The sequence below is a fragment of the Patagioenas fasciata genome, chromosome 2 (assembly GCF_037038585.1).
Source record: "Patagioenas fasciata isolate bPatFas1 chromosome 2, bPatFas1.hap1, whole genome shotgun sequence".
Taxonomy (NCBI): Eukaryota; Metazoa; Chordata; class Aves; order Columbiformes; family Columbidae; genus Patagioenas; species Patagioenas fasciata.
In genome coordinates this window covers 115,697,587-115,721,367 of record NC_092521.1, presented here as the reverse complement: position 1 = coordinate 115,721,367, position 23,781 = coordinate 115,697,587, and the positions used below count along the sequence as shown (strand labels likewise).

The window sequence follows — 23,781 nt, the reverse complement described above, 5'->3', positions numbered from 1 at the left end:
AGTTTGTCAGCTATACCTGATAAAGAGGCCAAATGTTTAAGCATATATTCATTGACCAATGGCTACAGTCAAAGTTAATTTTAAAAACAAGCTACATACTGAGTTGTTGTTCTGTGCCTTAGGTTCATCATCGCCAGACAAAAATGAAGGTATTTTTTTCAGTGTTTTGGGTCAGTGGTATTTGCATGCTTTTCTAATTCATGTTGTTTTTCTCTGGACAAAATACTAGGTTAGGTCTTAGTTTGCCATTTAAATTAGATAACAGCAGGAAATGAAATCTACCCTTAAATTCTGTCTTCAGTTATAACTTCTCAACATTCTTTTCCCCCCTTTCTGACCTCTCCAACATAAAAGACCAGTAAACTCCTGTATCCATTACATGTAACACATGGGCGAGTAATACAGAAGAATGAGTAGGCTGAATGGTGTCCACAGTGTTACCTGCAAAACCTAATTTTTCATTTTTCAAGAAGTCTTGTTTTTTCAGCCAGAAATACCTGTTATCATTTTAAGCTAGGTACTTCTCTAGCTCTTGGATATATACCCCTCTTTGTGTATTATAGCTGTTACCTTTACTTAAATCTGCTTTGGAGTGAAAATACAAAACCCTAACTTTATAATCAGGTACTTAGCTTACATTGAATCAAAGGGTTAAAACAATCAGTTGACTGTATGTCAGCTAATCCACAGTAATGATCTATGTTCATTTAGAAACCAAAACAAATGCTGAATTCCTGATCTGAGCATTGTCATTAATTTAAGAAGGCCTGATCTTCGGCACTGGCTGACCTACAGCGATTTGTTCACATATCTGATATCTCCAACAGACATCTTCTGACCAAGCTCTGTAGTGTTTTCAGGTTCCTATCTTTGTTTAATCAAGTGAAATGCAATGAAATTAATGAAAAGAAGCAACACTAAAATTAAAATCAACTAAATGGTCCTGTATTTTGTCAGGTCTAATGTTATAAACCCAGTAAATTACACGGGTTTTGAATTTTCCAGTATACCTATTTTGCTCTCAGTAACCCTTAAAACCTCTAATTCTGTGCTTAGTGGCAGAAACATCTGTCTTCCTAACAATGAGTGCTTTTATCATAAATAGAATTACTTTAGAGGTTAAAAAAGCATGGGGTTTGTTTTTCTTGTTAGAGTACTTCCCATTCAGTTTTACATTGCTATTTTCAAACAAATACTGTTGGATCAAACCTGATCCAATGCCTGCAGGTTTTGTGAAATAAAACTCTTAAAAAATCTGAACAGGTAAATATAAAATAATAAAATCCAGTTAATTTTAAAATCCTAAGTTAATTTTTTGCTTTGACAGTGCTCTAATCCCACAAGAGTGCATGGAATAAGAGCTTGAAAATTAAGTATAGTTATTGACTGTGACAAAGGTTGTGCAAAAACTTTGTTTTCGGTATTAAGATGACTATGCTATATCATAAGCAAAGAATATTTGAATTAATAATGTAAGGGAGAGAGCAGCTAACAATCCTGTCAAATCACTTTTTCCCGTCATGAAAAGCTGTAAGCAGTATCTGTAACATTAATGTTAAGAAAGTTCTGAAATAAGCTTTTTGAAAATACCTGAATACTTTAAATCGATTTGGTAGTTTCTTAAAAAGTTGAGGTGTTTGATAATCTGTTTGGGGGAGGGGTTAAATATAGGTAGCAATAGAAGACTTCTGTGATGATCATCTGTATCTTCAGTGAAACAAACTGAAGATTTTTCAGTTTCTTTTCGCTAATAGTGACAAATAATTTGGTTTTGCACAGTATTAATGTCTAAAGAGATAAGTTGAATTGTTATTGAAATAACTGGATTTGTCTACATGCGATAGTGTGTCTAAATGCACGAATGCATATTTCCAGCCTTTTATTACTACTTCTGTTCAGAACTGATGGCTGCAGATTACTCATTATAACCTGTCAGTGGGGGAGAACAAGAATTCTGAGATGTTTTAAGGAAGATAAATAGGGCAAATACAAATAGAGAGGCAAAGGAGAACTGTCAGGCACTGTGTGTCGGCTGTTTGGGTGATGCTTCTCTATGAGACTGAAAATTTTCACAGCATTGTGGAGAGCGAGATGCTTGATGTTTCCATACAGGGGATCGTTTTAGTTCCCCAGCTTATAGTGGGAGAATAGCTTCATATTTGATTTAAAGCTTTTTTTCAAAGCCACTATAACACCGATACTTTTGTAAATTTAGGGTTACAGCTATTCAGTACTTCTGTTCAAAGATCATTTTATGAAAGACTTGCAAACTTGAACGCTTTTCAAAAAAAAAAAGCTTTTAGGGTTTTAGAAGCCCTTTACTCTTCCTCTTCTGTTTTTAAATTGTAATATTAAAAATGCATATGCGATCTATATCTCATTATTGTATTCTTATCTATGGAAAAAAATCGTTCAATTTTTTTCCTCTCCCTTCCTGTTTGGTCATCAGGTAGTTGAAGAAGGTATGCCAAAACTACATTACAATCTTCATTCAGAAAAAAAGTATACAATTTCTGAATGGAAACAAATTCCTACTTTTATACTTCAGATTGATTTTAAAGAGGAAGACCTGAAATTCTATGCAAGTCTTTTCAATTGTACCATTGTGAGGTTTTTTGGTTTATTTTTGTCATCCACCGCACTTGCAGCTCAGTTCCTTTACTGTCTGTCTCAAAAAAAATGTTTTGGCCTTGTGTGTAATTTTTGTTCAGCTGTTGAACTTCTTGAACCTTTTTGGCAATGTAATATTTTTTTAAAGTGACATGAAGGCTACAGTTTCATGTTTAATTGAAATGTAATTCTTCAGCATTATCCAGTTGTTGCTTCAAAAGCTGAAGAATTGTTATTTGCTTGTGCAGCTTTGCTTCATCTGCTTTGTATATAGCATCCGAGTTTAGTTCTTCAGCTGTGGAAACTACTTAAAAGCACTGCTTTAGCATAACCCCCTTGTGGCTTTTTTTCCTGTGTGAAATGACTAAAGCTTTCTTATTTCCATTTGCCATCCATTTTTTAATCTGCTCTGCTCCCTCCCTCTTCATGGATTATAAACCCTTACCCTAATCCTGCCTTTACACTTGTTCAGGATCACAGTCTGCTAACCCCATTGGTGGTAAGAGTCTACAGAATTTGTGTATACGTCATTGTTTGATCACCTGTTTTGACATATCTCATATAAGGACCCTATTCAGCAGAAATTTTGGCTCGCTTTTTTTCTGTATGCTGCTCTTACTTAATTGGATGCAATCCTTATTTAGAAGGCAGTAGAGATGGGAGGTTTTTATCATTGTGGAATACCGTTTTAGAAGTCTTTTTTTCATCATTCAGTGCTTAGTTCTACTACTGGTGTTAGTACTGGCAACAGTATTCTGATGCTGTTATTAGCATAATATTTTCAGGGTACGAAGCTTCCTTTGATTTATTTACACTACAGTGGTGCACTTTGTAAGTCAGACAATAGAAAGATAAATAAAACATTAGAATAAGAGGTTGCATTTCTTCTGTATATTCTTAGAAGAGTTAAGTTTTTCAGGCTTCTGACCTGTTGAAGAAAATCTTCTAAAAGTCTCTGACATTGTGAAAACTTTTACAATATTTTATTGTTTTAGAGATGTAGGCTAGGAAGAAGGCATAGTAGTATCAGGCCTAAGTTGAAATGCCTTGATATGAAGAAACTGCCAAACCTTTAATTTTTGCAGACTACAGCAGTTATAGATTTGCCTATTCTTTTTTTTATTTTTGCTAAGAAGTTATGCTTGATTTTCCAGCCTGCATAGTATTTTATTTATCATTTCTGCTGAATAGGTGCATAGTTTGGAAAAGGGATTTTGCTAAATAATCATTTCAAGTTTGAATTCAAACAATGAATCTGGAAGTATATGCATGGTACATTGTTTTAGTTTTCTCCCTTCTACCCAATATATGTTTTATTTTGTTGGGGATTTTGTTTCTTTTCCCATATAGAGAAGCTTTAATCAACTTGTATCTTTTTTTTAAATGTGCCTCATCAGAAGTAATCCATGAAACTCACTTGAGATGTTGCATGTCAAGTCTATAGATCTGATAGCATAGCTGTGGTCATATCATTACGTGATTATTTTTAAAATGTTAAGGAAAGGTTTGTATCTGTATGTAAGTAGTTTTTGGTTAAAATTATGTTTTGTTTTTTTGTGGTCAGTCTTCTTGAATTCTGCAGCTGGAAACAGTATATTTATATGAACTGGTGGTATGAATTAGTTATAAATGGATTATTTGTAAAGGCTTAGAGCTTGATATTTCATTTACAGAAAATTTAAAATTAGGGATCAGCGACCAGTTTCTGGTAGTGAGTACAGTGTGTTGACCATTTATAACACTTTATAAGTACAGTTTTGATTAATAAAAATGTAAGATGTTTAAATATGTTGTGATCAATCTTTTAGCTTGTTTAGAACTAACTGGAGGTTTTCTTCAGATTTGTGAGGTAACCTCCACAGAAGTAAACATGAGTATTTTAATTGTCTTCAGTGACATTTTATTTAATTTCTGAGAGAATAGTCCTTGAAGACCCCATGCTTTTAAAAGCAAGGGAGAAGAGTTTAGATATTAACAAATGAAGATATTTTATTACAGCATTGGTTGCATTGGGAGAGCTGGGATAATGATGAAACTGCTAGTTTGAAGTTGCTCCCTTTAGCTTTCTAGCAGTTTTTTTCTTTTTTAATAGAAAATGTGATTAGTGAGATCATGTAGCTTAAAAAAATGAACACACCAATGCTCACGTTAGGGGCATTGGAACTGTTGATGAAGACTAGAAATATTATTTATGGTTTCTTGAGCATATCTAGTGCTAAATACCATGCCAAGTACTTCCTTGCGCTGGTAATTTTACCTACCTTGTATGTAGTGCTATAAGAACTTGGACCAAGGCTTTCTATTTCACAGTTTTACCTTCTAAGTTTTTCCAAATCATTTCAATCTACCACCACTTTACTACTGACTGTAAGAGTTTTTTTCTTTTTAACCATGGTTATTTATCTTCTATACTGTTACTTACATTTATCCATTTTGCCTTCAGCTGGCAGCAGATCTGGGTCTCCTGGAAGAGTGTTGACAACAACCACACTTTCCACTATGAACACAGGAGTTCAGAGGGTGTTGGTGAATCCTGCAGCTGCACAAAAACGAAGCAAAATCCCACGAAGTCAGGGATGCAGTAGAGAAGCGAGTCCTTCCAGATTGTCAGTAGGTAAGAATCACTGACTAAGTTTCATTGTAGCCTTTCTTACTTTAAATGCTGAATCTACAGCTTGCTTTTAGCTACAGGTGGATGATAAAATTATACATGTCCATACAAATCTAAACCATGCCTGTTTTCTGAGGTTGGTCTTTGAAGTATGAGGCAGATTTAAATTTAAGCTGAAACTTTAATTTTTTGTTGTCAGAATGCACTGGTTCTTTTCCTCACCTTCCTTTTTTCTCTTTCACTTTTCTTCTTATCCCCATTCCCAAAATACCCACATCCATTGAATAAAAGTGTTACCATTTTGAAAATATTTTCTTCATTACTTTTGTGTGTATTCAGTGTACGTGTGCGTGCATGTGTATACTTCTGTGATACAAAAATGAATGTCGTGTCTTGAACCTCACAGTATAACCTGATGATACCTCATTACAAAAAAAATACTATTGAAAAATATCAGTTCATTTTAATGGCATTGCTGCTGTTCTTGACTTTGCGTTTTGATTTTTACCTTAGCTGCATTAACTTCATGTTTTCCTTCTTTAGAAAGCTGTGAGGTTTTTCCATTTGTGTTAAGTTTATTGACTTACCTTGAACACAAATTCTGAATCAATAGTTATCTGTTTTTTGTTGCTTGTTTCCTCTCTGATCTTTTCAAGAGGTTTTTCAATCATTTTGTAAAGAGTTGGTAAATCCCCATTTTAGAAGAAATAATTTAATCAAACTGACTAGGCTTAGTGTCATCCAGTGCAATGAAGAAAGTGTGTGGAAACAGTTAATGACTTAAAATACGGCATAATCGTCCAGGAGTCTTTTCTTAGAAATGCGTCTTTGATCTTACTGCAAACCAGAATTGCATTAAAACCACACCTTTTCTTGTGTCTTCTCCTTTCTGTGCTGCTGTTGGTCTGCACCCTGAATCATACTAGCGCGAGGCAGCCGCATTCCTCGGCCTAGTGTGAGTCAGGGCTGCAGTCGGGAGGCCAGCCGCGAAAGCAGCAGGGACACGAGCCCTGTCCGCTCTTTTCCGCCCCTCGGTAAGTACTCGGAGCCCCTTGTCGTGCATGGCTGTCTCTGCCCTTCGTTATTTGCGCCTAACGAACCCGTGCCTCCTTCATTTAGCTTGTAGCCAGCCACCATCGTTTTCCCTTCCTTTGGCTCGCTCACCGCTTAACTTCGATGGAGAATTGACCAATGCGTGAATGGGTTGCACACTGGAAAAAATAAACACTTCGCTAGTGTTATTATTTCCAGGCTTGATATTTAAATAAGACTAAGGTTCATAGATTTCAGGCACTTACTAAGTTAGTAAGAAGAAGCTTCACAGATGTTAGGTTTTGGGCACTTAAAAGGCATTAAGTCACAAGAATGGTATTTGTTAAGACAAGCAGGACAAGGCTAGGAGATGATGCCCTTGCTCTCAGAAGATAAGGTGACGACACCAGAACAAGAATCAGTTCATACTGTTTGTAGTTACAAGCTAACGAAGGAATGTATTGCAAATGAAAAGTATTTCCTGGAAATGTAATGAACATAGTCTGTGTGGCTATAGCCTTTGTCTGTAGCTTTTATAGGGCCCTCACTAGGCAGAGCTATCCTCATGAGAGCGCCTGAGTGACGCATGCCAATAATTAAATGGAATGCTACTTTTAAAACGTTAAACCCTGTTTTAGAAGTTTCTTCGATTTGCCAGTTTTACAGTATCAGTGTGATACGCCATGCCTAGAGACTTTATTTTCGAAAGGACAATTATACTTTTGGGAAGTTTTTTTAAATGATGTGTTTCTCTTTTTATTATAGCACTCATTTCCGCGATGCAGTTAGATAATCCATTTCTCACTGGCCAGCTAGAGCAAAGAATGTAGAGTGGCTGCCCCCTCGGCCTTTCCCTGCACCAACAGCTGGGGTCTGCTAGTACTCCACATTGCTCCCAAGTCAATGAATCCTTTTGGTGTATATGAAGAAAACACATTTAATTTTATGTCTCCTTATCTATATTGTTATCGCTGTGTTGTTAAAAAAATAATTTAAAAAATTAGCTTTTTCCTGTTAAAGCAAGTAAATATGATGGTGCGGATAAGGGGCCGATCTGTTGAAGCAGAACTGTATTCTGAGGCTGCTTTGTATTTTCTAAAAATCAACAGGGCAAGTAGCGAAGTCCTTTTCCAAGTAGATGAACCACAGTACAGTTCTGAAGTTTACTTTTGATCTGTCTAGAACAAGTGATAAGAAATAAAAGTAGCAGCTGTTGTTACATAGGGAAGCAGAGAGGAATTGGAAACTTTGACATTCACACATGTGTAGCCATGTTCAGTCCCCATTCCTAGAACTGCTCTAAGTTTTTGTTTCCACTTAGTATTTCAGCTTATTGGCCTGACCCTTAAAGGATTTTACAAGATTTTGTCAAGCTGTTGCTTGTTTCTGAAGTGTCAATAAGGCATGGGAACATTAGCTTATGATTACTTTAACATATTGTTGGTTAAGGATTAGGGAAGCTTGTCATCTCCGTGTGTACTTCTCAAGGTTACTAGAAGTTGGTAGTAAGTTTTGATTAAAAGTCTTTTTACATATTGGGGGTTTTCTTTTAAATGTTTGGTAATACAAAACTGCTCCTCTAAGATTGTATCTGAAACTGGTCTTTTTGGGTGTTTGTCTGAGTTAGTCTTCAGTGTGTATCCCTCTTCCTTTGTTTGTTCAAGTGTAGCTTACAGTCAAGGACTTTGTAATAGTAGCTGTTAAAGACAGTCTGAAAATAGAAGATCTCTGTTTTCTATCTCAAACTGAGGCACCCGGCTGTACTGCTTATTCGTGTGGCAAACTTATTGTGGTCTGTTAAGGCAATATGCTGCCTGTCAGGCATGGTTTCATTGGGAAAGTACAGATAAATTGAATGAAAGCTGTTTCAGGAATAAATGCTGATTTACCCAGATGCTATTTAGCTGGGAAATTAAATTAAAAGTAGACATTATGCAGGATCCATTAGTAAACTTGTATCTTTTACTAAAACACAACTGGCAGGCCATGTTGTAATACACAGATTATTTTCTTTTAAAAACAAGGGTATTTTGCAGATCTTTTTGTGCTTCTTTTGCTACCTTACAGCTTGACTTCAATAGCATGCATACAAAATCTGATTTATATTTTATGTTTGGCTGAATGCATGTTAGCTTAAGCTGTATTCAGCTAATACCGTAAGATGGGTCATTGAGGTTTTATTTTTGTTGGTGGAGTTTAACTTTTGTATTCAGATATCGAAACAGACACAGTGGGTTGAATTGCCTGATGGCACAGAAAATGTAAAGTAGCACATATAGGAGACTGGTGTTAAAAAAAGGCAGCTACACCTGAAATAAATGAGGATTACTAGGATTTTTTTCTAGTATGACTTACTATTTGAATGATTTTGAATGTCATTCACTATTTTGTTGGACCAGTTTTGTCTTACAGGATGCTCTTAACTTTTATCAAAAATACTAAGTTTAATGTGTTTTCAAGTGTTAAAGTGGAAGCTGAATTAAAGCAAATTCAGCTTTGTCTTTGTAGCTAGAGACAGTCTTACATGAGGCGGGGGGGGAGCATAATTTTTTTACTTAAAAACACTAAGCCCTATGGTACATAAGATGTCTTTTCTTTATACATTGGTATGAAGTGTTTATGTAACCTCACATCTTGGTATAAGATTATAAACTGGGAGAAAGCAGATGCTTTGAGAAGCAAGTTATTTGTAATTTACATGGATGTGCGTATCTTTTCTGCTACATAGAGCTAATATTAAATATCAGACTAGTATAATTTCCATGTATTAGCCAAGAAATTATTTTAAGTCCATTTAAATTCCTGTTTTGAGTCATATTCCAAAAAAATGAAACAACAAAAGCAAATACTTGCACAATTTCTGCAATTTAAATGGGTACAAAGAATATTCTTGAAAATACAGTTTAGAATGAGGTACATTAGATTCAATATAGTGCTTCCTCTCACTGTCTGAAAAACTTTCCCAGCATGTTTCCAACATATATGGGGACAGGATCATGTTGAATTACATGCCTGAAGTTTGAATTTCTAAATGTACCTTTAATTTTCAGAGCTTGTTGATGGAAAGCAATAGAAAGGTCAATGCCATTATTGCTTGTACTTAAAGCTCTACCAACCATAATGCCAGTGTTTTGATGTCCTCTGTCCTGTGTCCTTTTCTGAGACAGACTTTCTAAAGAGCCAAGTATTCCACAAAGCATTAGTTGCAAAATAAAATTCCCTAGCTTAACAACTTCATGCATGAAATAAAATACATGGGTGCACCTTATGTGAAGAGTAGTGAACTTTTAACTGGAAAAAATAGTGTTGTCTTTGGGACCTTTACAGGACTTAGAATCATTTAGGAGTCCATTCAGATTAAAAGACGTGTGTTTTCGCAAATGTAATTTGGTCCATGTCTTATTTCATTCAATCAGACTCTTAAATTGTCTAAGTTAATCAGAGTAAAGGATGATTCATTTCATTCCTGGTTTCTATTTGTATTACTTTATATATCAAAAAGGTGTAAAATATTTGCATTCACAGTTATTTATTGAATATAAGATTATATCTGGGGTTTATGTCACTATGGGTAGACATTTGAATTCAGTTAAGATTGTCAAAATCAGTTTCATTTACATGGCTGAAAAATCCTAAGCTAAATGAACTGAAGAAAAAAGAAGATGAATTCTTTAAAAACACACTGAATTTGAAATTCCTTGGTTAAGAAGGAAAATATTAGCAATGGTGAGTGAGTTTCTTTAGAATCTCTAAAAGACCAGTTTTATACAAGTGTCAGAAGGAGGAGGATACTCAGTTTTATTCAAAAGTCCTTAAGGATCTTTGGTTCCCAATTTCCATAACTTCAAAACATTTTAATGAGCTATGGTAACTAACATAAGTGTTTCGATTTCACATTTTATTTATTTAAAGAAAACAATACAAATGTGAGATATCAGTTTCATTAAATTATTTTAAGCTCTTAAATAAAATTGAATAATTTTAACTTTAAGCTGCACAGTGGTGAGTTTTAACTGAGGTTGACTTATCTGCACATAGGCAAGATCTCAAGCTTATATAGATGATCAGCTGCTAACACAGTAAGTTCATGCAGTAGTCGCTTTTTGCAGGTAATTTTTGGTATGCGAACTCTGGCTCTAATTTGAGCACGTAGGATTGAGTTAATTCTGCAGTGGAAGACCAGTATCAGTGGAACATTTTAGATATTTTTGAGGATTCTATTTGTGTGTGTGTGCGCATGTGTGTCTACGCTTTTTTTCTTCTTTGAACCTAAACATACTTGCTTTTTATCTGCTCTTAATCTTTTAAATTAAAAAAAATTATGCATGAAACGTCCAGTGTACATAAACCTACATAATTCTATGTAATCATGTTCTATATAATCAAGGAATCAAGAAACGTTTTCCTTCTATGTAATACTCAATTTCTTGTGCTAAAGCTGAATATTCTTGATAAATATTCTTGCATTCGTCTAAGCAACTATTGCAGCACTGTGATTCTATGGTAATAGATAGGGTTTGTATGATCCTGTTATTGCAGCTTCCAGACATCACTCCAGATCCACTGGTGCCCTCTACACTCCTGATGTTTATGGGGCTACAGGTGAAGGATGAGTACACTTTGCTGTCATCTGTGCAGTCATCCTGGATTTTTTTTTTCCCACCCACTTGGTTATTTTTGTAGTTCAGTTTTTAAAATTATTACTTATATTAATTTGAGTTTTGTGGTTTTAATAAGCCAGATAGATGTGTTTATGTTGCTAGATTTTTGTCTCTACCCCCACCCTCCAATGTTAATCCTTTTCTTCCTTAACAACATTTTATTTTTAGTTGCAGAAGAACTTTTAGTTTTCCATTTTTCAGTATGTGTAGAGCATTCTTTATGCATGTAGTTTTCTAATCAGTATTCTCAGTAGCCTTCCTATTGTATTGCCTTCTTTTTAAATTAAAACAAAAACCCAAAATGAAGAATACATTAATTTTTTTAAAAACCAAAAGGTTATTTCAGTTAAAACCGTTGTTTTGTGGGGTTTCTCCCCTGTGATATTGAAATAGAAAGTTTATATATGACTATGTTTTGTTTTGGTTTGTTTGTTTGTTTTTACCTGATTTCTTAGTTTTTGCTGTACCACTAAAGACTTCAGAATGAAAATAATGAGTATTTTAGTCAATACATAACTTATTATGAATGTTAAGCAAATGCTTTTCTTCTGCTTGGGTTTTTTTTAAATGAGTATGGTATTAATATCCCACATTTCTATTCTGACTGAATTCTTTATGTTCATTTTTGTTGTTGTTAAAACAGGCACTGGCTTTGGAATTAGTCAGTCGAGTAGATTGTCGTCATCAGTTAGTGCTATGCGAGTTCTCAACACAGGTTCTGACGTGGAAGAGGCCGTAGCAGATGCTTTGGTAAGAATCTCCCACTTCTGTAAGACACAGGCTCTAAAAATGTTTGGTACCTATACATTAAAGTATGCAAAAGAACTCGTCATTCATTATTTTATTGGCTTCTAGGTGCAGAACAAGGTGAAACTGAATTGCTAGAGCTGCAAAGTATTGGAGTTTTTGTTCCATACAGAAGTCTTAACTTTTGAGAAATGTGCATTTTTCAATAGCAGACAGGAGATAGTCTTGGCCTGTTCTGTTGGAGTGGCCCAAGGAGCCACGTGAGCAGGTAGCACTGACCCACAGCAGCCAGACAAACTTCTGAAAGGGCTGAGGGCTTGTCAGAGCTGGGAATGACGACAGCTAAAGCACTTTGCTTATCCTAAGCCTGGGTGCCATTTAAAGTTGTTCTCTCTGACAACATGTTGAGATTGACGCTGAAGAGATGAACTGACAGCTGGGCAGGAAAGGTTTCATAAATTTGTATTTAGTTTTCTTTTGTTTTCAAAACGTTACTTTGAATTTAAAACTCGTTATGCCATTCGTTTTCTTAACCTTTACTGTTCTTTAAAAAGGGTGGGTTTGGCTTCTCTTCCTCCTCACCCCAGTTAGCCGAACTGAACTCGTCATGTATCTTGCTATTCTGACGTTTACACCAGCAAGCTGAAATCTTCAATTAATTTAAAATACTTGATGCTATAAGTCAGATACATTTTCATCAAGTATCCTATTTGCATATCATTAAATATTTGTAAGTACCTGTTATCTAGTTACCAGAATGCTTTAAGGAATTTGTTACTACTTTGTTTTAACAAAAAGATTATTTGAAACATTGGTAAAAACACTACAAATTATACTCCAAAAATTTAGTTATAGCCAAATATGACTGAACAGAAAGAAACAAAATTTCAAAGGAAAAGTTCTGAAGAACTCTGTCATGTTCTTAGTCTGGCAGTTTATTGATTTCTTGGTTAATACTGTCTTCTTGGCATATTAGCTTAAAACTCATGTGCTTTCACTGGCACGGAGATCAGCTTATCTATGAGATGTTGCCGAAGAGGTCATGGTGAGATATAGTATTTTTTCCCCTTTCTGATATTGTAAACTTGCAAAAAGTTTTCAGCATTGATTGGGAAAGCTAGTTAGTAAACTGGAAGTGAATCTGGATTTTGGAATAGGGAACAATAGAAAAACAGTCTGTGGAGCATGAAAAGTTTCCGGGTAGAATATGAAAGCCTGTGTGGTAGATTTATTTACACTGGTGCTATGTGAAGAGTACCTTTAGGACTTCTAGCAGCTTCATAGCTTATTCAAATTTAGCTGGGCAAAGTGTGTAATAAGGATATAAATTGAGGAGAAACTCAGGCTCCCAGTGACTGCTCTTGAAGCTTGACTGTGTCCTGCTTTGTTGAAGCAGTAAAGTTTCTTCATAGAAAGTGGTTTGTATTACCTGGAACCAAAATAACATGATGCTTCTAGAAATGTTAGAGGAAAATTAGTTTGTATATTTTAGCTACAATCTGTCATTACAAAGAACGATCAAGGGTAGCAACATTTTATTGATGTATTGTTTGCACGCCTGGTTACCTGCCATGCTCTAAATGTGCAGTTGTTCTGTACAAAAGGCTCCATTTAGATGGAAATCTGGTTATGAACACCCTTCTTGTTTTGTCATAGACTGAAGCCCCTGGTCCAAACAGTGTCTTGGAAAAGAATAGTGTAGAGTCCTGACAGATGTAATTTAAAAATCAGAAATACTCTAGGTTGTATTACTAGTTTAATGGTATGAAGAATACTTGGCCAGTTATAATACTGCTCAAGCCAAAGGAGTATCAGTCTTCTGGCTAAGACCTGGTTTTGAATAGAAGATGCATGAAATGCAGCAATATGATAATCCTTACATGTTTTTATACGTTTTACTTTAGCACAATCCTTGGCATTTCAGGTTCTATTATTTTAAAAACATTCTTTTTTACTTATGGTGACCCCTTTTCAAAAATGCTCCTGTCTTTGTTATGTTTCCCTTGCTTTGTTGCCTTGCACGTGTATATATGCTCGTTCTGTTAACAAAAAGCTTGCTTGTTACGTAATGTATGGACTGGTTTGTATTGCAATATCCTTTAAATTATTCTGCAGTCAAAAATGAGAATCCTGTGCAAAAGGCAGTGGTAATTAAGGGGAAAACAATCACTTATACTGCTGCTTCTTTAAGTATGTAATGAAACTGTATTTTTAAATAATAACTTCAACTCCAAAATTTGAGTGGCAGTTGTTTTGCACAGGTGTGTGTTTTTCCTTTTAGGATAAGTAACCTTTCTTTTTTTTCCTCTGGCATGTTTTATTAGCTTGTTTTTTGGTTTTAGGGGATGTGAGATTTTGCATTACATAATTAATTTTTTTGTGGGACATTGCTGTAGTAATTGTTGCAGTGACAAAATTGAGATATTAAAATGAAGTTAAATAAAGACAGGGATGGAGAAGTTGATGGGAAAATAAAGTTTAAAAGAAGGTTTCATACTTCGATAGCAATTGACTGCATGCATTAAGTCATTTTAGTCAAATATCTCTGCATAAGACACACAGATTTTGACAGAGAAGTCTTTGTGACCAACCAGCAGATGACACCTAATATTTCCCTGGAAATTGAAGCTTAGCAAACTACTTCTTGGCAATGCATGATATGCTAATCATATACAGGGAGCTAAGAACAAAATTTACAGTAAGGGTATATGTTTTCCAGTGGCAGGTAGTGTAATAGTCACAATGCTGCTATGCCTTACCTTCGTGTTCTCAATTTCTGTTTCTTTTCAATAATTTACTGCTAACAGCTCTTAGGAGACATACGGACTAAGGTATAGAAACTATTTTCCTTCTTCAATAGTTTAATACTTTGTTATTAACGTGCTTGATACAGAATAAGTTAAAACGACAAAATATGTTGGTTTAGACCTGATTGTTATATTCTGTAACATGTATAAAGTCATTAAGTGAAATAACTAACTTGCAATAGTCTTTATGTCATGCAGTTGTATGGATTTTTACAAGTAAACTTTATGTTGAACTTTTCATCAAACGTATGTCTTCTCTGCATTTGCTTTGTTTTTATATTTGGAATACTACACAAGCCATACTACTTTAAAATATTTTTATTAACCCAGTTTCACCTGCTGAACAGTTGGAGCCATTTGTCACTATAGGGAGTAAGGGTCACACCAATTATTTGAGCTGTTGGTCTTTCTATTGATGATGTGTATGTACACTACCTCTTAGAAAATCAGTACTAATGCGACATGTTTCTGTACAATAGAAGAAACCTGTGCGAAGAAGATACGAGTCCTACGGGATGTACTCAGATGATGATGCCAACAGCGATGCATCAAGTGCCTGTTCAGAAAGGTCCTATAGCTCCAGGAACGGAAGCATACCAACATATATGAGGCAGACAGAAGATGTGGCTGAGGTCCTGAATCGCTGTGCCAGCTCCAACTGGTCAGAGAGAAAAGAAGGGCTCCTGGGCCTGCAAAACTTATTGAAGAACCAGAGGACTTTAAGGTAAGAAGACATGATAACAGAAAAGGAGGCTAATGTTCTAAAGCAGGGGTGTCAAACACATTTTCACCTGGGGCCGCATCAGTCTGGAGGTTGCCTTCAAAGGGTCGAATGTCATTTTAGGACTGTATAAATGTAACTACTCCTACATCTATACAGTCCTAAAATTACATTTGGCCCTTAGAAGGCAACTGTCAGGCTGATGCGGCCCCAGGTGAAAATGAGTTTGACACCCCTGCTCTAAAGAATTTGGAAAGTTGGGGAGATGGAAAGTGGGATGTGTGTCTGTGAGAGGAAGATGGGGGAAGGAATGAGGAGAAGCTATTGTCAATTTAGCCACTAGTGTATGGGGTTTGTTTAAAAAGCTCAGGTTAGGAAGTAAGATTTAAATGAAGAGAATTCTTGCAATGCGAGAAATTCCAAAAATGCTTGCATCTAGTATTAATGGAAGGCCTTTGTATTTATTCATTCGTGCCTTTATTAATTTATTTTTAGTTGGGTATTAATTCAGAAGAAACTGTTTACTACTAGCTACTAAGAGTACCTTTTTCATTATCTGTTCTGTTAATATAGTTGAGAATGGTTTAATGTATGAATTAGTTTAAGGAGACATTTCTAGATTGAGAGTCTCATTTTAGACAAAATCTATTTCATTTTTATCCATGTCTTAATCAAAATGCTTTTTTCTGCTTTGTTTAGTAGATTTTATTTGATTCAATATTTACAGTTGATTGCACTGACTGCTGTGCATTAGTGTTCTGGTAGTACTAGCAGGGGAGTTTGCTAATATATTGTTGTCATTTTTGACAGTCGTGTTGAGTTGAAAAGATTGTGTGAAATCTTCACGAGAATGTTTGCTGATCCTCACAGTAAGGTATGTTTAGGTTTTTCTTACTTTCAGTAAATGTTTGAAAACATATTAATAGAAAGCCAGTTGCGGCAAAATGTCAGCCGTATTTGCACATGTGAAGACTTCGCAAAATGTATCCTATAAGCAGTTAATGGTATCAGATTTCAATTGATTTAATTTGCAGTTTTGAACAAGATAATTTTCTACCTTTTTTGCAGGATAATTGGAACAAAGGTTAGTTTTGTCTAAAATGCATTAAAGTAGTTCAACAGTTTGTGCTCAAAATTTATAAGTATTTTTAAGGAGACATGTTGTTTATAAAGACCACTTCAATGAGCAATGGGTTTCCCTCAATTAGAAACAAAAGGCTCTGGTGTAGTAACTTAAATCATAAAGAAAGTGGTCTGACCAAGTCGTATATGATGAGTCTGAACTGTACCAAATGTTTGCTTATTTATTTTCCAGGGTATTTTGTATTATCATAGCTTATGATGTGTTCCTTGAGTTTTGCAGCTAGGGCTGGCAGTTGAGACAGTTGAATAATTTTTACATCGTCATTACTGTTCAATAAGGAAGATGGAAACTATATTAGGTATAAAAGAAAATGCAATGTTTTATTCACTTTTACTAGGAAAAGACCATTAAAATACTTTTAACTGAGTTACTTTGCTTGATAGTATTTTTTACAGTTTTTTTGTGAGAGGTGGGTTACTGGTACAGCTTCATAGATGCAATAATTTCTCATAACAAAAGGACTGCAGGTAAATGAGGAACTGAATAAAGTTGTAATGGTATCATGTGAACAAAATGTAACTTCATATTTTGTTTGAATTATAGGTTTGTTTGGAAGAAACCTTATCTTTTATGTTGAGTATGACATGTCCCAGTTTCTGTCCATAGTTCAGAATTGATAAAGTGATAACTCAGAAAAAATCAGAGCAAAGTAGTTATTTCAAACCTATTGGCTTTTCCCGGCAGAATTCTGAAAACCTGCTTTTGTTATGCAATATTTTTAAGTCTTATTGCTGCAATGGACAGTTGTATTCAGAGAGATGGGCAGTCTTGACTGGTTAACTTAGTGTTCATCTGTAGTCCCTGTTTCTCTTGCTGGAAAAAGTGACTTAGATACTATGTGACACTATGTATTTTGGAAGAAACTTGCCTTGCAGGCAGCAACATATTAAACTTGTTCACAGACTGCTGAAATCTGGAAGAAAAGGCTACAGTTAAGCAGTTAAAGAGAAACTGAAGAAAACTTGCCATAGGAAGAACAGTTAAGTCAGAGGAGAGGAAAGAAAATTAAATGTTGAAATATTACTGGCTTTTAAATGAAGTCATGACAAAATTGTGAACAGCAGCTTGGTTTAATTTTTGCTTGTTCTTGTGTTAGTTAATATTGCAGCTGTGCAAATATCAGAACTACCCTGGGGATTTTTTTTGTAGTGGGGGAGCCAGGGAAGGATAATGAAAATGTTCCAAAATTTAGTTGCATGTGTCAGAAGACCATTTTGTCTTTTCCTTAAGCTTTTAGGAGTGTTACATTGAATTATTTTGGTTGATTGTGTTATTTTGTTTACTGGGCACTCTGGCATAAAGTAATGTTGCTTTGATTTTGAAAATTTGGCCTGTGTTACAGCACATGTGGTAAACTCGTTCCAGTCACTGAAACCCGGCTTGCTTTTTGGTGTTGCAAACCTATTAATAGTTATCAATGTATTGTCAAGACAATTTTTTAAGTATTAAGAGTTCATAAGCTGTGAGTTTTTAATCACACATATGGCTACACAAATCCCATCTTAGACGCTTTTCCAGGTGTCTGTAGGAATTATTCTGTCATAATTTTTGTGGAGATTTTTTTGAAGGTTTATTTTAACATGATAGCTGGATGCAGGGAGTTGCTTAGAAAAAGAGGGTAATAGCATCTGGAGGAGAAAATGGGAGAATGATTTGAAGGACGTGCCAAGGGCTTACTTTCAAAATACACTGGGTATCCCAATAAAATTACTACATTTATCACAAGAGTTTTGAAATACCTTTTTTTGTTTTATTTTGTTTTATATTCCATACAGGAACTTTGTATTGATGGCCACTAATTTGTGTGTTTTTATCTTTTTTCCTTTTTTGTTGTTTTGTTTTGTTTTTGTTTTTGTTTCGTTTTGCATGCTGTCCCCTGTGTTGGAACTCTCTTTAGAGAGTAAGTTGGTTCAATATTTGTTGGAAGCCTAACCTTACTTGCATGAATGTGCAATTAACCCTTTTTCTCTATTTTTCTTCCCCAAAGAGTTCATGCAGTGTCAAGCCTTTTGCAATCATAAAATGCTATATACAGTTATGTAAACTGTGTGGTAAAGTTTCGAGATGTGCTTTATCTACTAATTAACTGACATTGTTTGGTTATGCATTCCTGCTTTATATTGTGGTGGTTGGCACATCTGAAATAATTTACTTTAAAGGTAGATCATGTATAATTATTGTCATGTCCGTTTATTTCTTCCACAGTCAAATTATCAAAAACTTCAACTTGAGGTGCTTGATTTCGGAATTTTTATTTACATCGTACAGATGGAAGCTGCAAAAATCGCAGTACCTACATGCATTGTTCAGCATATAGATGGTTGAGTTCCATTTTCCATTCCAAATTCATACTTTACCCTAAATGCTCTTGCAGTCGTCTTAAATTCTTCATGCTTTAGCATAAGACAAAATAGTATGATTCATATTTTTTAAAAAATACAACAAAATGACACAACTTATTTGAGTTTTGTCCAGACATTCACTGTGGTAAACCTAAAATCAAAGGAAGCTTGAAAACAAAAGTGAGTCCTCAGTTATGTGTATTTTTAACAGCCAAAACATTGTCAAGTAATCTTTAGCGTATTTTTACCATAGTGATTCATAATTCATTTCATAAATATTTCAATTTAAATCACTTTACATGTTTAAAGTGTCATAAGAAGTCCACATCACTCCATCAAATAAGAGGCTGTAACCAGTTTGTTCAGCTTGTGCATTTTAATGAAAAAAATGTGTGTCAGTGTCTCCCAACTGGAAGAAACCAGTACACATTTGAAATTCTGCTGAGCTGTGTAGTTTAATTTGAAGGGTTTGAAGTACAATTGTAAGATCCCCAGTGTAATCTTTATAGCGCTACAGTTTTTTGTTGTTGTTTGTGTAAGCCAGATATATTTTTCCCCGATTTTAGGACTGTGAAATCCAAAGACTGTCATATTGCTGTACAGAAAGTACTTTTTGGCTTGGTTTGGTTTTTGCTTAGGTCTTAAAACTGTGCCCAATACTTCTGCATCCACAAAGTGGTATGTTGTTTCAGTTCAGCCACATACAGAAGACATTTCCAATCCTGAGCATAAACATTTCTTCCCACTACTCGGAGGGTGATTTTTAAATCTCAGACTTGGATAAAAAGCTGGATAGATAGCAGCAGAATTAGTTTAAGAAAAAAAAAACAAAACAGTATTCAATGTAGTTTGCCCCAAAAGGGAAGTTAAAAGTAGCTCAGCCTGATAGGCTTTATGTTGAGTAGGATATCTATTGTTTTGTTTCTAACACAGCTTTTCAGTATTTAAGATGTCTGTGAAAAGATTCTCCCCAGTCTTCATTAGATCCTGAAAATGTGAATTTATTTTTCTATTTCTAATGAAAATTTTGAGGCACTTCTTTTAACAATACCAGTATGGATTTCTTCACTTCGTGGTGCGAATTTGCTTACTCTGGCTTAGAATCATAGAATGTCCTCAGTTGAAAGGGACCCACGAGGATCATCGAGTTCAACTCCTGTCCCTGCATATGACAAATCCAAAATTCACACCATATGTCTGAGGATGTTGTCTCGTCTCTTCTTGATTATCAACATGAAAAGAGATCTCATTTCCTCAGCGCTGAAGGCATTCAGCAGCATGAGCAAGCTCCTCCATACTCCACCAGCGCTGTGGTAAAAAGCCCACTTCCATCAACTGGTTTCTGCAGCCATGTGAGGTATAATCGCAGTTTGGGATCATCCACCCTCAGAGCAGAATTTGGCTGTAGGACAAGCCAGGTCAGCCACAGGAGGACGTGGGGTTCCAGCCCTTCCTCTGCAGCTGCTATTTCTAACCTTGTACCAGTGTTATAAATCAGGAGGCAATATCTCTCCAACCCTTTTTACATCTAGCGATACTTCTGCTTGTATACTCAGCTCTGTGCTGGAGCTGTGAAGGCAGCCTGTTCAGCCCAAACATCAGTTTTTCTTGTGGAGAGAAACAGGAAACCCATGTGCCACAGTGGTATGGTGTGTGTGCATCCTGATCTCACCCAAAGTCTTGAAAAATACAGAAAAATAGTGAGATACCAAAAAGCCTGTTTAAACTAAATTACTTATTTGTCATGCCCTGCTTTACCCCTTCCCTCCGAAAAGACCTTTTCCTGGTCTGAGTGCTGAGGTTACTATACATACAATAATATTAATAATATGTGTGGGTTTTTTTTTTTTTTTACTTAATGTAGTCTTTTCATCATTATTTGTATTTATTGTATTCAACATTATTTGTTGAAAGTAACACAGTGGATAACATGTTTTTGAGAAGATGACAGTACTTCTGTGTTTTAGACACCTGCAAATCTGAAATGTACAGTGGCTTTTTTCCCTAGTCTGGTGAATAATTTTGTGCTTGGATACCTGCAATAGCAGGAGAATCTTGCTCTGATCCACAAATATTTTATGTAAAGGAACTGGCCAGCTTTCATGATTTTTCCCGTATTTAGTAATGCAGATATTTGCAATGAATATTTTGCCAAAGAATTGTAGCTTTTTTGGTTTAGAGAGGAAGTGTTTTTGTAGTCTTCAAGAAATATGTCAAATCAACGATAAAGCTGGAAAGGGTAAAAAAAATGAAGTTTTACTGAAAACAATTGAGGTTGCGCCAGCCATCACAGTAAGCATTTCTTTTCTTGACGAAACTGCATGGAATACCTAATTATCAAACTTCTACAGAAGTCGGCTAACATTTCCAATGTACTCTTGTATCAAAATCCAATGAAAAAGCAAGACAGATTTCTTTTTTCTTTTTTCTTTTTTTTTTTTTTCCCTCCTGCTTGGCTGCAAAACACTGCCTTTCTCTGCCTCTGATTCCCTTACTGCTTTCTTCTTTGTTTGTAAGTTCAGCATATGTCAGTGTCGTTTCCTCTTTTGCCCCATCCTACCCTCTTTCCATCTTCTTCTGCCTTCTAGGTGTTCAGTATGTTTCTGGAGACTCTGGTGGACTTCATCCAGGTCCATAAAGAAGATCTGCAGGACTGGCTGTTTGTGCTCCTGACACAGCTGTTGAAAAAAATGGGTGCTGATTTACTTGGGTCTGTACAAGCAAAAGTTCAGAAGGCGCTTGATGTCACGAGGTAATGAGTTCTTTTAAAACAAAAAAAAAAAATTCTAAAACCTCATGCTACTTTCAGGTTCTTTTTGTTGATGGCTTTGTTGTTGTTTTTTAGTGTGGTATGAAATTATTGGGGAAAAATGCAGAGCTAATAACAGATTGTGAAACTTAAAAAAACCTCGCAGCTTAAGCGTTTTGGTTTCCTAAGTGACTCTTAGTTGAAAGGGTTTGAGTCCTTAATGCTGAGCAATCAATATGATACTACTTACCTGATTCCAAGATGTGCATCTGAGCCTTATATGTCTGTTGTCTTGCCTTGTGTTCAGCGATGCAGTGCTTGTGTTTGAACTTCTTTATTTTGATATGAAAATATTGTGGCAATATTCATCTCTCAGTATCAGCAGGCTTTTAAGGAGTTATGGCAATAACAGATTTGCTTTCTGTCTTCCCTCTACTCTTCCCAAACTTCACTAATAGCCTGATTCCAGAATGATCGTATGTGATTTGGGGGAGCCATCAGAGCTGCCAGTGTTATTTCCAAATGCAAGCTACCTACTTGAATAGATTTGGAGAGGCTCTGGGACTCACTTTTTGTCCTCCGTTCTCTGAAGTATGGGACAGTCTAAGCCAGGGGTGTTACACTCATTTTCACCGGGGGGCACATCAGCAACGCAATTGCCTTCAGAGGGCCGGACGTAATTTTAGGACTGTATAAATGCAACTGCTCCTGTATTTATACAGTCCTAAAATTATATTTGGCCCTTTGAAGGCAACCGTGAGGCTGATGTGGCTCCCAGTGAAAATGAGCTTGACACCCCTGGTCTAAGCAGCCTGGGCCTCTGCTGATGCTGTTCGTGGGGCAGGTCTGCTGTGCAATCTGGGGAAGGGGGTGGTGTGTGTTGCGGGGAGAGAGGGGATATGATCTGCTACAGCTCTTTTTTTTTTGCTACTGCAGCAGAGCCCTTGAGGGTTGTGCCCAGAGTGTGGTGTGTGGGAGAGCAGAGGCAGCCAGTGGGAGCAGGATGGTACAGAGAAGTGTGCAGGAGGGATGCGCTGCATAACTTCAGCAGTACCGCCGCATGTTAATGCGAGAATTGCCTAGATTTATAATTAGAATACTACCTTATTATTATTATTATTATGCTGTTCCCTATGACTTACATTATCCATTCTAGCTATAATGGCTTCAGAGCAGGAATTTCTTACATTTTGTCCTTTTCATGCTAAGTGAAAGTTTCTGAAAGTCAGATACAATATCACCAAAACTGGTAGAATTTTTTATTTCTTTTAGGAGTACTAGAGCTTTTCTTTACCACAAAGAGTGAAGACTTACTTAATGCCTCTCAACAGGTATTAAAAGAAAATTTCCTATAACTTACCACAATTTTATTTGTTTGTTTTACAGGGAATCTTTTCCAAATGACCTCCAGTTCAGTATTTTAATGAGGTTTACTGTTGACCAAACACAAACACCCAGCCTGAAGGTAAGAATTTTCAGACTTGAATTGCAAACAAAAATCTTCATTTATAGACATTTTTTTTTGTCTTAATACTTGAATTTGTATTGTAATTTTTTGTTTTAAAAAAATAAAATAAACAGGTTTTCAATTAGTGGATTTTGTTTTTGTAAACTTTCAGACAGTCAAGCCAGCACTACAGGACCAGCTTCGCTCTTTTTGGAGCTCAAAGGTTTTTTTCCGAATTATTGTCTTTATTCTTAACCCTATGTCAAGCTCTTACGGTGTTTCCAATAATTTTTATTTGAATGCATTTGTATGCTGCTACTAACCTTTGCAAGAAACTTGAAGCATGCAGATGTTGAATTTTAAATACTACAATAGTATGAAAATGTTTGCTGCAAGAGAGATCTAATAAAACCACAGTGCAGTAAAAATGAGCAACAAAAATGTGGCCGCCTAACAATCAAGCTGGTTATGCAAACTTACTCTATCAAGTCTTTTCTAATTTTATGTTTGTGATTTCCCAGTCGTGGTTTCCTAGTTCATATATATTTTTTGCCTGTGTTCAGCCTGATAGGTCTTGAATTAATTTAAATATTTTTATATTAATATGGACATGAGTTACTATAATATATTAAAAATCAGCTCCCTTTGTGGCACACTTACTTTCTGAAACTAGTGTGTAGCTTTATAGTTACACACATTTTTACATAAGAAACTGTAGTCCATAGACCCGCAACTATAACCAAAAAGTAAAAATGTATTCTGTAATACATTTAAAGTTCCAAAGAGAGTTGATTTTAGGATAAATACATCAGATCCTAAGATTTACAAGTGATGTAAATGGGGAAATAACAAGCATATGATAACTGGCATTTTCCGCTCTATCCTGCACGAAATATTTTTGCGTAATTTG

At 35.6% G+C, this 23,781-nt stretch overlaps 1 protein-coding gene across 50 annotated transcripts in view; it reads left to right on the top strand.

The window, feature by feature from the left end:
• Positions 1-23,781, top strand: part of CLASP2 (cytoplasmic linker associated protein 2) — a 147,798-nt gene that overhangs the window by 103,673 nt on the left and 20,344 nt on the right. For 7 of the 50 annotated variants that reach the window (XM_071804783.1, XM_071804780.1, XM_071804778.1 and 4 more), the window contains 12 exons: positions 123-149; positions 3,083-3,109; positions 5,054-5,224; positions 6,148-6,255; positions 10,793-10,855; positions 11,558-11,664; positions 14,469-14,492; positions 14,948-15,192; positions 16,000-16,063; positions 21,264-21,427; positions 22,811-22,889; positions 23,044-23,094. In XM_071804783.1, the coding sequence (XP_071660884.1) occupies positions 123-149; positions 3,083-3,109; positions 5,054-5,224; positions 6,148-6,255; positions 10,793-10,855; positions 11,558-11,664; positions 14,469-14,492; positions 14,948-15,192; positions 16,000-16,063; positions 21,264-21,427; positions 22,811-22,889; positions 23,044-23,094 (1,130 nt within the window). The remainder of the gene's footprint in view (positions 1-122; positions 150-3,082; positions 3,110-5,053; positions 5,225-6,147; positions 6,256-10,792; positions 10,856-11,557; positions 11,665-14,468; positions 14,493-14,947; positions 15,193-15,999; positions 16,064-21,263; positions 21,428-22,810; positions 22,890-23,043; positions 23,095-23,781) is intronic. The other 43 variants (XM_065833001.2, XM_065832997.2, XM_065832996.2 and 40 more) reach the window with 29 other exon arrangements.